The sequence below is a fragment of the Macrobrachium rosenbergii genome, chromosome 15 (genome assembly GCF_040412425.1).
Source record: "Macrobrachium rosenbergii isolate ZJJX-2024 chromosome 15, ASM4041242v1, whole genome shotgun sequence".
Classification (NCBI taxonomy): Eukaryota; Metazoa; Arthropoda; class Malacostraca; order Decapoda; family Palaemonidae; genus Macrobrachium; species Macrobrachium rosenbergii.
In genome coordinates, this window is record NC_089755.1 from 54729975 (window position 1) to 54744297 (window position 14323).

At 38.3% G+C, this 14323-nt stretch overlaps 1 protein-coding gene across 1 annotated transcript in view; it reads right to left on the reverse strand.

Moving 5' to 3' along the window:
• Positions 1 to 578: 578 nt before the first annotated feature.
• Positions 579 to 14323, reverse strand: part of LOC136846358 (transcriptional regulatory protein AlgP-like) — a 79660-nt gene continuing 65915 nt past the window's right edge. The window contains exon 2 of the mRNA XM_067117158.1: positions 579 to 1222. Coding sequence (XP_066973259.1) covers positions 579 to 1222 — 644 coding nt within the window. The remainder of the gene's footprint in view (positions 1223 to 14323) is intronic.

A 14323-nucleotide genomic window follows, 5' to 3' on the forward strand; every position in this document is an offset into this window, starting at 1 on the left:
TCCTCACCAGTTTTTTTATTTTATTTAAGGTTAAAGTTAGCCATGATCGTGCCTCTTGCACCGCAACAACGCAGGCCACCACGGCCGGCTGAGAGTTTCATGGGTCGAGGCTCATACTGCACTATACCGAGACCACCGAAAGATAGGTCTATTTTCGGTGGCCTTGATTATAGGCTGTGCAGAAAACCTCGGCACATTTTTTACTTGTTTAATTTCTGTTTGGACGAATCTCTCTGTCTTCCTGATTTCCATTTACATTCGCTGCCGTTCGCTTTTAACTTTCCCTTCTTCTAGAGACTTTGAAACTCTCCCACAATGATCAGTCTATGTATGTACGTACGTATGAGACGCAGGCCCAGATGGATTAGATAAAGTATACTGGAGACCAACTTCTTCTGGCAGTTGCCAAGTAGATTATTCCCGGACCGTCATAAAGCAAGGATTCTTTGATACTTAGTCTCGAAGATCTGTTAAGATTACTGTCAGATTCTGAATAAACACATCCTGCAGGATTCTCTCCCATTAGCTGAGTGACGGTGACGGGCGGCTGAACGAGAGACAAGACGCCCACAGGAATCCTAATGGCGGTTTGGACAGATGAAGCCGATGATGATGATGGTGGTGGTGCCCAGCAGAGACTCTGACGCAGGCTTGTTGACGCAGGGTTTGTTGACGCATGCTTTGTTGATGCGGGCTTTGACGCGTGATTTGCTGACGCAGGTTTTGGCGCAGGCTTTGTTGATGCAGGCTTTGACGCATGGTTTGTTGACGCAGGTTTTGGCGCATGCTTTGACGCATGGTTTGTTGACGCAGGCTTTGTTGACGCAGGCTTTGACGCATGCTTTGACGCAGGCTTGACGCAGGCTTTGGCGCGTGCTTTGTTGACGCAGGCTTTGCCGCATGCTTTGTTGACGCAGGCTTTGGCGCATGCTTTGACGCATGCTTTGTTGACGCAGGCTTTGACGCAGGCTTGACGCAGGCTTGGACGCAGACTTTGTTGGCGCAGGATTTGACGCAGACTTTGTTGGCGCAGGCTTTGACGCAGACTTTGTTGGCGCAGGCTTTGACGCGGAATTTGACGCAGGCTTTGTTGACGCAGGCTTTGTTGACACATGCTTTGGCGCAGGCTTTGATGCAGGCTTTGACGCTCCCTTAACATTAACCTTCGTTTTCTGCTTCAGCAAGATCTCCAGTTCAGCGTCTGACCCGTTGGATCTGTCGCCTAGATCAGTTCAGCGATCAATGCTCCTGCATCTGCTTATTTCTCTTTTCAATTCACACAGCGCCGAAAATGATAAAAAAAAAAAACATGCAAAAACTATGCGCCTAGCTCCATCCATCAGGAAGCAACTTTGAAAACAATACGAGACAGCTCTCACCTTCCAGTTCATCCTGTAACTACTTTCTAAAGCACGGAACTATAGAATGTCAGAGAACAGAAAGGAAACGGCCCTGTTTGCCTCTTAATGCCACTCCATAGAGACTATAGTAATCTTATCAGGCGGATGTTCGTCTCCTGAACATATTGGACCGTTCCCTTTCCCCTTGCATGAACTCTCTCGCGTTCCACTGACGACCAGAGCTGTCTAATATTTTGCCTCCACACCTTTCTGTCCAGCGTGTTCACTGACACTCACCTCTTGAAAAGAAAAAAAAAAAAATCTCGCGGATAAACTGATTTTTAAAACTCTCTACTTTCACACTCTCGCTTGGGGAAGGGTCCTTTTTGTATATTTTAGTTTAACTAACAACTGCACTTTATAATCTCATGAAAATTATTTATCTTTCATAATAAAGGAACTGTAAGTTTAATTACAGTAATCTATTTATATTTTACACAGCGGTAGATTTGATTTAGTGAAAATCCATCCCAAAAAGTATTAATATGTTAATACTTTCAACAAAATATCTTTCCTGCTTTTTTGTTATGTCGTCAAACACGTTCCTTGTCCTCATGGCGATTTTAGTGAAAAGGCCATTTAAGTAGGACATATTTTAATAACGAGCTGGACTTATAATAAACTGATTTGGTTATGATTAGTTTCATATCTACAACTCGCGCTGCTGGGGTCTATTTGCTGGTTTTCGAAACAAACAAGATTTTTGGGGGGGAGAAATCAGGGTTTACATACTACTGTAAGTTAATACTTATCCTCTGTCACAGTATATTCCCTACGAAACTTTTATTATCTATTTCTTATCTCTCTCTCTCTCTCTCTCTCTCGCTCTCTCTCTCTCTCTCGCTCTCTACACAAATGCACACACACACACACACACACACACACACACACACACACACACACACACACATATATATATATATATATATATATATATATATATATATATATATATATATAATATAATAAATAAATCTACTATGCAGGATCCATCATCTGTTTTTCATTGTTCCACGAGAACGTGTACTGAAAGATTATAATAATAATAATAATAATAATAATAATAATAATAATAATAATAATAATAATAATAATAATAATAATAATAATTATGTAATATATTATTCTTTACTCATTATATCAGTCTTTCCACCATATTCCATAGAACTCCAAGTTTCTCGGGAATTTCAATCAGTGCATAAAAGCCTTTTCACATTTTCTCCTTTCAAACTTACTCTTGCATTACTGATGTGATTACGTAGCGTTCGAAATCGACCAGGACAGACTAAACATCTCTTGCAACGTTGCATCTAAACACTCAACCGTCCCTAAGCAATTTCTCTTCCCTAAGCAACATCTCTTGCAATGCTGCGTCTAAACACTCAACCGTCCCTAAGCAACATCTCTTGCAATGCTGCGTCTAAACACTCAACCGTCCCTAAGCAACATCTCTTGCAACACTACATCTAAACACTCAACTGTCCCTAAGCAACTCCTATTGCAATGATGCGTCTAAACACTCAACCGTCCCTAAGCAACATCTCTTGCAACACTGCATCTAAACACTCAACTGTCCCTAAGCAACTCCTATTGCAATGATGCGTCTAAACACTCAACCGTCCCTAAGCAACTTCTCTTGCAACGCTGCATCTAAACACTGAATCGTCCCTAAGCAACTAACACGACCTTCGAGACCTTGAGTGATTCTCGTCTTTACCTCTCTCACCCTGTAGGGGGGGGTAGCGCCATCAGTGCACCTCACCGGGTGCACTGTAGGCATTACTAAAGGTTCTTTGTAGCGTCCCTTCCTTTAGGCCCCTAGCTGCAACCCCTTTCATTCCTTTTACTGTACCTCCGTTCATATTATCTTTCTTGTTTAATAGTGCAACTGCTAGGTTTTCCTCTTGTTACACCTTTCAAACCTACTGTACCTATTCTCAATTTCCTTTCCAGCGCTGAATGACCTCATAGGTCCCAGTGCTTGGCCTTCGGCCTAAGCTCTATATTCCATTCCCTTTCACCTCTCTCTTTTCCTCTTCTGCTTCCTTTTACCCCGCCCCCGCTCTCTCTCTCTCTCTCTCTCTCTCTCTCTCTCTCTCTCTCTCTCTCTCTCTCTCTCTCTCTCCTCTCGTTCCTTTTACCTCTCTCTCTCTCTCTCTCTTCTCCTTCCTTTTACCCCCCTCTCTCTTCTCCTTCCTTTTACCTCTCTTTCTTTCTCTCTCTCTCTCTCTCTCTCTCTCTCTCTCTCTCTCTCTCTCTCTTCTCCTTCCTTTTACCTCTCTTTCTTTCTCTCTCTCTCTCTCTCTCTCTTCTCCTTCCTTTTACCTCTCTCTCTCTCTCTTCCCCTTCCTTTTACCTCTCTCTCTCTCTCTCTCTCTCTCTCTCTCTCTCTCTCTCTTCTCCTTCCTTTTACCTCTCTCTCTCTCTCTTCACCTTCCTTTTACCTCTCTCTCTCTCTCTCTCTCTCTCTCTCTCTCTCTCTCTCTCTCTCTCTCTCTCTCTCTCTCTTCACCTTCCTTTTACCTCTCTCACTCTCACTTCTCCTTCCTTTTACCTCTCTCTCTCTCTCTCTCTCTCTTCACCTTCCTTTTACCTCTCTCTCTCTCTCTCTCTCTCTCTCTCTCTCTCTCTCTCTCTCTTCACCTTCCTTTTACCTCTCTCACTCTCTCTCTTCTCCTTCCCTTTCCCATCGAAGTTCTCCCTCTTTTAAACCTCGCCTCCTAATCGCCTTCATCTGTTTCCCTCCGTCGGCAATCTCCCTCAATCTCCAACCCCTCTGCCAGTTCATTCATCATCATTAACTAACTTCCCGACATATTTTCACTTTCCTCTCTTATCTTTTATTACTCAGATCACGACTCGAGATTCTCAAAAGCTTCGGCCAACTTCCCTTTTTTTTTCCCCTACTTCCTTTCAAAGAGCAAGTGACTGATAGTCCCTGGAATTAATCCCGTTTTCTGTTAGTCAAGACACTGAATTAATCTCTTTTATTATTAATCAAGTCACTGAATTAATCCGTTTTGTATTAACCAAACCCATGCAATAATACCTTTGCTTTTAATCAAGTTCCTAAATTAATCCATTTTTTATTAATAGAAGTCCTTATATTAATCCATTTTTCTATTGGTGAAATTCCTTAACTAATCCATTATTTATAATCTAGCCCCTAAAGTAATCCCTGTCTATTGATCAAGTCCCAAAATTAATCCCTCTTCTATTAATCAAGCCCCCAAAGTAATCCCTATCTGTTAATCAAGTCCTAAAATTATTCCCTCTTTTATTGATAAAGTCCATAAATTATTCCCCTTTCTATTAATCAAGTACCTAACTTAATCCTTTTTCTATTAATCAAGTTCCTAACTTAATCCCTTTTCGAGTAATCAAGTACCTAACTTAATCCCTTGTCTAATAATCAAGTACCTAGCTGAATCGCTTTTCTAGTAATCAAGTAATAACTTAATCCCTTTTCTAGTAATCAAGTTCCTAACTTAATCCCTTTTCTAGTAATCAAATTCCTAACTTAATCCCTTTTCTATTAATCAAGTTCCTGACTTAATTCCTTTTCTATTAATCAAGTTCCTGACTTAATCCCTTTTCTTTTAATCAAGCCACTAAATTAATCCCTTTTCTATCAATACTTATATTTAACCAGGAATTTCCTAGACTTATTTTTTAAATAGGCTTTTTGTGGATTTATATTTAAATCAGGCTTTTCCTGGGTTTATATCTAACCAGGCTTTTCCTTGATCAATATTTAACCAAGCTTTCCCTGCATTTATGTTAACCAGGCTTTTCCTTGATTAAAATTTAACCAAGCTTTCCTGGATATATTTTTAACTAGGGTTTTCCTACAAATAATCGCAGAGTTTTAGGTACACACTTATTCTCCTAGTGTAAATAACTTCAAATTAAGAGAGTGATTTACACTTAGATGACTGTCTACCGTATCGACAGATTGACACTAACATGCAAATATTTTGCAATTAAGCGAGAAAAAGATGACGAAGAAAAATGAGAAAGATAGTGTACCACAATAGTACTTGATAGATCAAATTAATTTTCGACAGTGATTTATATATATATATATATATATATATATATATATATATATATATATATATATATATATACATACATACATATACCTTATATATAAGTGTGTGCGCGTGTGTATATGTATATATATAAATAAATATACATACATATATATGTGTATATATATACATTATATATATATATATATATATATATATATATACATATATATATATATATATATATATATATATATATATATATATATATATATATATATATATATATATATATATTAGTAGAAGCATGGGTATAGAGTACACGAGTACAGATACTCATTCATACTCGTGTATACAAGGCAAAATGAGTTGCAGAAATGCAAATCCCCTTGGGTACCGTTAGACATGTCAGCTGTTGGAGTTCATCTTATGGGTATTGATGTCATTGATGCCGTGACGCCAGTGTGATAAATCTGCAAAAGAATCAGTCAATCAATCAACCACTGATTGCTGAAATATCGAGTTTCTTCATTCCCACCAACATAAACACAGCCGGGATAATGTGACAACCATCCCAGATTTCACGAAGTTTTGCCAATGCCGAATTTATCCCGCAAGACACCACTTGAATATATCTACACTCGTGCAATTTTGCATCTCGTCGGATGAAGCTCCGTCAGTTTTGGCATCTCTGCGCAGTGAATCATGGCCCCTTCTTAGTTCCTTCACTCACTCTTTTCACATCCAAATTTGAGACTTCTCTTCCTTCAGCACCGGGCTGTCATTTCTATCATTAAACGAAAACATACTCCGGCGACCCAGCCGAATTATATAAATGATTTTCAGTCAGTATCCTTGTACTCTCAATGGCATGTTTATTTAACGGATTGTCGCTTCGATCATTGCTAACGAATAAAAAATTTCAGTCGGTTCCTCTCTCTCTCTCTCTCTCTCTCTCTCTCTCTCTCTCTCTCTCTCTCTCAGGTGTGTTCATTTGTCATACTGGCTGCCTTGCGTCGACAGCTCGCCAGACAAGAGCAACGCATATTCTCTCTCTCTCTCTCTCTCTCTCTCTCTCTCTCTCTCTCTCTCTCTCTTAATATGCATAGCAAGAGGCAGCAAGGCAAACGATCCAGCCTTTCTGCAAAACCGGTTAACTTACTTATCACCGAAACAGACTTGGATGATTCATTTCTCCCTCTCGGTCCCGAGAGACAAAAGCGGCTTTATTTTCCTCTCGTCCCTTGCAACGGGAGATAATTAAATGATTGTTATGTTAATAAACCCGCAATTAGTAGTAGATGTGTGTTTGGATTACGCGAACGGCGAGGGCAGGACGGGCCAAAAACGCCGCTGCCCGGCGGGGTACTAATTCTTTTTTCGACGGTGATGTCTTCATGCGATAAGCTTAATCCGCGCAAGACTAAATTCCGAAGGATGCGCACGTTTACGTAATAAATAAACACGTAAATAAATAAATAGATAAGTAAATAAATAAAGAAGATAAGATACCTCATTCCAAGGTGACTCGCAGATGGATCGGAATTTTTGCCATGTGCAAAATCAGGTAAAATCTTTCGTTTGTTCCAAAACTTGAACCTCCCATACCCAATACGGCGAGGTTAATGAGGGATGAACTCTATATCATCTTGAAAGTTTTTATATATCGATGAGATATACAGTATTTGTTTGTCATCTTGTTAACATATTTACCGCCACTTACGAAGGTATTGCATGTCTTGCTCGCAAGTTTAGTCTTCCTTCTTTACGAAAGATTTGGAAGATAAAAAACACGCCACTAAGTAAAGAGAATCTGGGAAAAGAATTGTACAGAATACCAGAATAAGCCAAACTAAATATTACCCAAAGAATAATGATAGAAAATGAAATGATAGTACAAATTGTGGTTAGGATAATATTGGCCACATAAATACAACCTTACCGAACATCATATGAAGCAGGAAGCAAAACATATTGCGTCTGTTTGGAATATAAATAACAAAGACTCAGAGTTGGATATTGACCTTTAAAAATGTACTCTGTGACTGAGCAATAACTGAGAAAAATCGAATCAAAACCACCTGTTTGACCCCAGGGACGAGGCCAATCAAAATATTGATGTGCTTGGAGACTCAACCGACTCCAGATTTAAAAAAAAAAAAAAAAAAATTACTTTTATTAAAAAGGTAATGTGATAATATAAATTACGAGTGTATTCTTCTCTTTCGAACTATCTTCTGAGTGAAGAACGCATTTGAATTATGGAAGGTATTTCTCTCTCACTGACGAGGCATCTACACTTGGCACACACACACGCACACACACACAAACATATATATATATACATATATATACATTGTATATATATACAGTATATATATATATATATATATATATATATATATATATATATATATACACACACACACAGTTAAGAGGGCATTGTGGCTATTAGAATTACATATGTGTCTGGTAAAAGTGACCAGTAGATTCTACATATATATATATATATATATATATATATATATATATATATATATATATATATATATATATATATATATAAATATATATATATAAGCTGGAAATAAAGAGAAGAAGAAGGAAATTAAAAAACGCAAAATTAAAGTTCAGATCAACAGACACAACGGACAGGACCTAGGAATGGTTTAAGGATTTCTTAAAAAAAATAATAAAACATAAGTTTAGGTGCTGTTGATGAATGAATGAATGAGTTACATATTGGCACACGAAACTTCAACGTTCATATTGATCCTACACTTGAAATATGTCAAGATTTTTTCCTTCTACGGTCATAATTCCTTATACCTAACTATCATATACTTGCCTACGAGGAATTTTGTTATAAATGATTAAAGCGCGGCAAAGGAATTATCAATAACAATAAGACGCAAAATTTCTCAGTAAACAGTTTGTGCGCAACTTCCTGAATTACCTTTTTTTAATATATGAAAATTATGGAAATGTATCAATCCATTAAAGAAACGCCCCTTAACGAAGCTAATTGCGGTGATCGGGCGTCTCGTTCTACAAAGAGATCGATTCAAGAGCAGCTTCCCGAAGTACCTCTTAATATATGAAAATTATGGAAATGTATTAATCGACTAAGGAAACGTCCCCTTACAAAGCTAATTGCGGCGATCGGGCCTCTTGTTCTCCGCCGAGATCGAACCATAGAAAAATTTGGGGCCGGGCCCCCAGGCAGTGAGTGAGTGGCCACTTAAATAAGACAGCTTTCAAGCCGAAGGAAAAACTAGCAAGGGGCGTCGACTGATCTGAAAGGTTCGCCCCATAGGTGTGAGACCGGACGGCTACGCCGTGGAAAACGGCTGTCTGGAGGTGTAGAGGTGCTGTGATTGATCGGCCGATAAAAGTAAAGTGTCAGATTGCCTGTTATAATAAAAAAAACAAAGTTGAATAGCAATCAGGCTGCCGGATAAAAGGGGTCCCTATCAGGCTGGCGGATAAAAGGGGCGCCTCTGGACATGCGGCGCGATCGGAGCTTTTGATTTTAGAAGATCGGTCGTGGCTACCGGTTGTCGGCTCCCGAGGTAAATGCAAAGTAGGTTCTTTGATGCAGTATATTGTCTTCCTTCTTCTTCTGTCTTCTTCTCCTTCTTCTTCTTCTTCTTCTTCTTCTTCTTCTTCTTATTTGACGTGAAGATTCTTCTTGTACTCTTTTCTTTAGCTTTCTATTCATTTCACAGGTTCAATGACTCTCTTATTGCTTTCTCGTTTTCGATATATATATATATATATATATATATATATATATATATATATATATATATATTCATATATATATATAATTACATATATTATATATATATATATATATATATATATATATATATATATATGTATATATATATATATATATATATATATATATATATATATATATATATATATATATATATATATATATATATATATATATATATACATGACTAGGCACTGCATATCTTTATCATTCCTTTTCAATAACGACCTGCAGTATGACGCCGTTAAACAAGGACACTGAACGGAACGCGAAGAGAATATTCTTTTTAATCTCATTCTTCAAATCTTTGTTGATATATGTCCCAAAATGGCCTCTGAATACCCAGCTACAGTTAATCGCTTTGAGTACAAAGCAACATGAGGGTGAGATCTGATATAAAGACCTGGTATGATAATCCTAACATACTCGCTTCGAAGGAGTATATTTTAGTCCTAACATACTCGCTTCAAAGGAGTATATTTTAGTGCTAACATATTCAAGATTCGTGTAATCGTCTCGCTTCAAAGGAGTACATTTTAGGAAATAAATCACACGTCACAAAATAAAAAATAAATAAACGAGAAGGAAAGGAGGACACCTGGTTTAATATAAGAGCCAACGGGTGAGAGGAAACGGGTTACGAGCTGGCCATAGGAATAAACACGACCTGTCCAGCATTGATGATGAACGGGTAGAGGCGGGAGTGCCGTTTCTCGTTTCCTCTGCCTCATAACGACGAGTACTTTGTTTCTCGTTCTCTTCGCCTCATAATGGAGAGTACTTCGTTCCTCGTTTTCTTTTCCTCATAATGAGTACTTTTTTTCTCGTTTTCATTTCTTCATAACGGGTACTTTTTTTCTCAATGTCTCTGTCCCATAACGACGAGTACTTTTTATTCTCGTTTTCTTTTCCTCATAACGAGTACTTTTTTTCCTCGGTGTCTTTGCCCTCATAACGACGAGTACTTTTTTCTCTTTTTATTTTCCTCATAACGAGTACTTTTTCCTCTATTTTCCTCATAACGAGTACTTTTTTCTCTTTATTTTCCTCATAACGAGTACTTTTTCCTCTTTATTTTCCTCATAACGAGTACTTTTTTCTCTTCGCCTCTTAACAAGTACTTAGTTTCTCGTTTTCTTTGCCTCATAACGACGAGCGACGAGCACTTTGTTTCTCGTTTTCTTTGCCTCATAACAATGAGTACTTTGTTTCTCGTTTTCTTCGCGTCGTAACAGGTACTTATTGCTGACTTCATTTCCTCCATGTAGGCAGTTCCTACGTCTGCGCCTGCGCCAGGGTAATTTTTCGAAAGGGACATTCTTCGAGACAAAAGTCTAGTTGTGGTGTCGTAATTGAATAATTTTATTTTAAAAAAGTTGAGAAAAGAATTACACGTGCTTTCATTAGCATTGCGGCTCTTGAAAATGTATGTAAAAAATAAATAAAAAAATTAAAAATACAAAAAAAAGAAAGAAAAAGGGACGAAAGTGGCAACCAAGCAATACTCCACCCCCAAAAATAAATAAAAAAATACAAAAAAATAAAAAATACAAAAAAAAAGAAAAATGGACGAAAGTGGCGACCAAGCAATTTCCAAATGCATGACATTATCCAATTAGACGATTATGAAGGAAAAATTACGACCCCAAATTTACGGGAACACAATAATCACTTCTTATTAGCTTACAATCAAGATGATAAGGAATGCGAGAGCGCTCAAATTGATTGCATGCTTATGGATAACCTTTTATTTTTTTTTTTTGGACTTTCTTATAAAATTTCGTTTATCAAAGACGGAAGAATTATAAGCCTCGAATGGCAAGCATTGTGAGAAGTTCTGAATGCCAAGGAGGACTTATGGTTTCGGGAGAGATAGTACATTATGTACGTTGGGTTATTTTGTGAATACGTGTTTATATATATATATATATATATATATATATATATATATATATATATATATAATATATAAGTATATATATGTATGCATATATATATATATATATATATATATATATATATATATATATATGTATATATATATATATTCATTTTGCCAATCACCTTCAAAAGCAATATGCAAATTCTTCCTTATAAAAGCATGCCATTGTATCCGGCGAATTCGTTTATATTTTAAGCTTGTTTTCCTTTTTTAAATATTTTGATCATACCTTCAGCTATCTGATGATGGAATGGAAGCTGTATCTTTGCTCAAAATAGCGAACTTTAATTTCCAGAAGCTACTTCTATAAAATCAGCAGCTGCTTGAGTAGCAGCCGAGTAAAATATACAGAAATTATCGGCAGTACCCTTTGTATGCCTCTTGTTTTTTTCTTAAGTGTAGAAAAGTAGTCTACGACTGCGCGTTAAGTGTAGAAAAGTAGTCTACGACTGCGCGTTAAGTGTAGAAAAGTAGTCTACGACTGCGCGTTAAGTGTAGAAAAGTAGTCTACGACTGCGCGTTAAGTGTAGAAAAGTAGTCTACGACTGCGCGTTAAGTGTAGAAAAGTAGTCTACGACTGCGCGTTAAGTGTAGAAAAGTAGTCTACGACTGCGCGTTAAGTGTAGAAAAGTAGTCTACGACTGCGCGTTAAGTGCAGAAAAGTAGTCGACGACTGCGCACCAGCACAGAGGTACGAAAAATCTCTTCCGGGCAATTTCCCAGGGTTACTCAACAATTAGGAAATCACAATACAGGTGCCAGCAGTGCATGAAACGCGTGGCTTTCCATTACCTGGCCGCTGTGGTTTTACCTGTGTTAGTTCAAAAGTGCACCGTATTTAAAAGGCCTGTCTGTGGCACACGCATCACCAAGCACGCCAGAATGTAAAGGGAGAGAGAGAAAAAAAAAAAACTCTCCTCGTTCTTTCAGCCTTCCTCTTTCCCCATATTCTCTCTCTCTCTCTCTCTCTCTCTCTCTCTCTCTCTCTCTCTCTCTCTCTCTGACATACACAACACACATGTACACACACCAGAATGTTAAAGAAAAAATCTCATTCTTTAAACGTCCGTCTTCCACCCCCCTCTCTCTCTCTCTCTCTCTCTCTCTCTCTCTCTCTCTCTCTCTCTCTCTCTGATACACAGACACAAACACCAGAATGTTAAAGAAAAAAAACCTCTCCTCGTTCTTCCAACCTCTCTCCATCTCTCTTTCTCTCTTTTCCTATGACACACACCAGAATATTAAAGAAAAAATCTCATTCTTTCAACTTCCTCTCTCTCTCTCTCTCTCTCTCCCCTTCTATCCCTCTCTCTCTGTATGACACGCACGCACACATACACCAGAATATTAAAGAAAAAATCTCATTCTTTCAGCTTTCCTCTCTCTCTCTCTCTCTCTCTCTCTCTCTCTCTCTCTCTCTCTCTCTCTCTCTCTCTCTCTCTCTCTGACACACACACGCCAGAATATTAAAGAAAAAATCTCGTTCTTTCAACTTTCCTCTCTCTCTCTCTCTCTCTCTCTCTCTCTCTCTCTCTGACACACACACACACACACACACACACACTCCATTTAAACTTGTTAGAAAATGATGAATGTCGGAGACTTTAATGTTGTGTTCGATCACGGTTAGGTATTCATTAAGGCCTGAACCCACCTTTAACATGTGATTCCCCCTAAAGATATGAAGGCTTATAACTTCATCTCCCGAGGTTTACAAGGCTGGAATTCATGTATTTTCACAGTTCTTTTGCCTAAAAGCCCTGAGAACGGCGTTTGATAAAAAAAAAAAGCCCAAAAAAAACACGAGATCGGTATCGGACTGCTTTCATAAGATATCTTAAGCTCTTATGCTCCGCCTCACAAATAGATAGGTGTTAGTAGCAATTTCATGTTTTTAGCTCACGCAGGGACCATCCCTCAGCGCTGCCAAATATTCGAAAAGCGAGTTTGGTTAATGACTGTGCTCTGTTTAGCTCACTCTTATTACTAGTCAGTATTTTAACTCGAGGCCTCCCGGTACTGTCGGTCTACTGGTGGTGTGCAGAAATGTTTCCCTCCGTTCGTTTATATCCTCCTTTTATTCGGTTTTATATCATTCTCGCTTTCCATATCCTCATGGGATTTCTTCGTAAGTCACCGAAAGTGCAAGTTTCAGACTCCCTGCAAAGAGAAGAAGAAGAAGAAGAAGAAGAAGAAGAAGAAGAAGAAGAAGAAGAAGAAGAAGAAAGAAGAAACAGACTCGAGTTGCTCCATCAGATTCATCAAAGGCAAATTTGCAAACATATAACAGGATAGATTTGAGATGTTATCGTTGACATAATTATATCCTGCCGCCGTGGGCTTACGCCAGGATCTTCCCGAGCGCGCGGTTACCGCCTTTGCGGACACGTACCATAAGGATCGCCGAATCCCGACATTGCTATCACATAACGCGGAGCCAGATAGATTTCACCCCCAGCGATTAAGCTTTGAATCGGAGTAATTCCAGAGCGAAAATCAAACGAAAACTGAGAAGCCCACTTTAGATTCCCAACATGATAAATGCGAGTGAAAGTTACGAGCCTGCATTCGATATCAATTAAAAAAGAAAAAAAAAAGGTGTTCAGGCGTTTCTCGTTCTTATGATCGACTGTTAGTGAGTCCAATCTCGAGGGAAATGAGGTCACACTATTCTGCAATGTACTGGTATTTCTTTTGAGAGGAATATTCACTTAAAAGAAAAAAAAGAGACTCGAGAGATATGAAAGAACCACACGCTAATTCCTGTCATGCTTTAGGTGTCGCATGGTTAAAGGTTAAGGGAAATGGGCTTCAAAAGCTGTTCGACCGGTTCGAAACGTATCGAACCCGAAGCCTCGAACTCTGGATGACTTAATAACCGTAATTAGAAGAGGTTAGAGAATTTCGTTTTGTCACTTAGTACCCGATGCGAGAGAGAAAAAAAAAAAGAAAAACCAAATCTACTTGTTTCTCGTAACAGCGATTTGATCTTAGAATTCTATTTGAGGGAAATTCGTGGTTTCATTTGGTATTCCGCGGACTATGTGTTCACAAATATCAGACCACAAATGCCACTTAATTTCCAATTCATTGTACCTTGGGAATAACTTAGACCCAAGGGGAATTATAACTTGTAAATGCTTCGTTCCTGGAAAGATTGGAA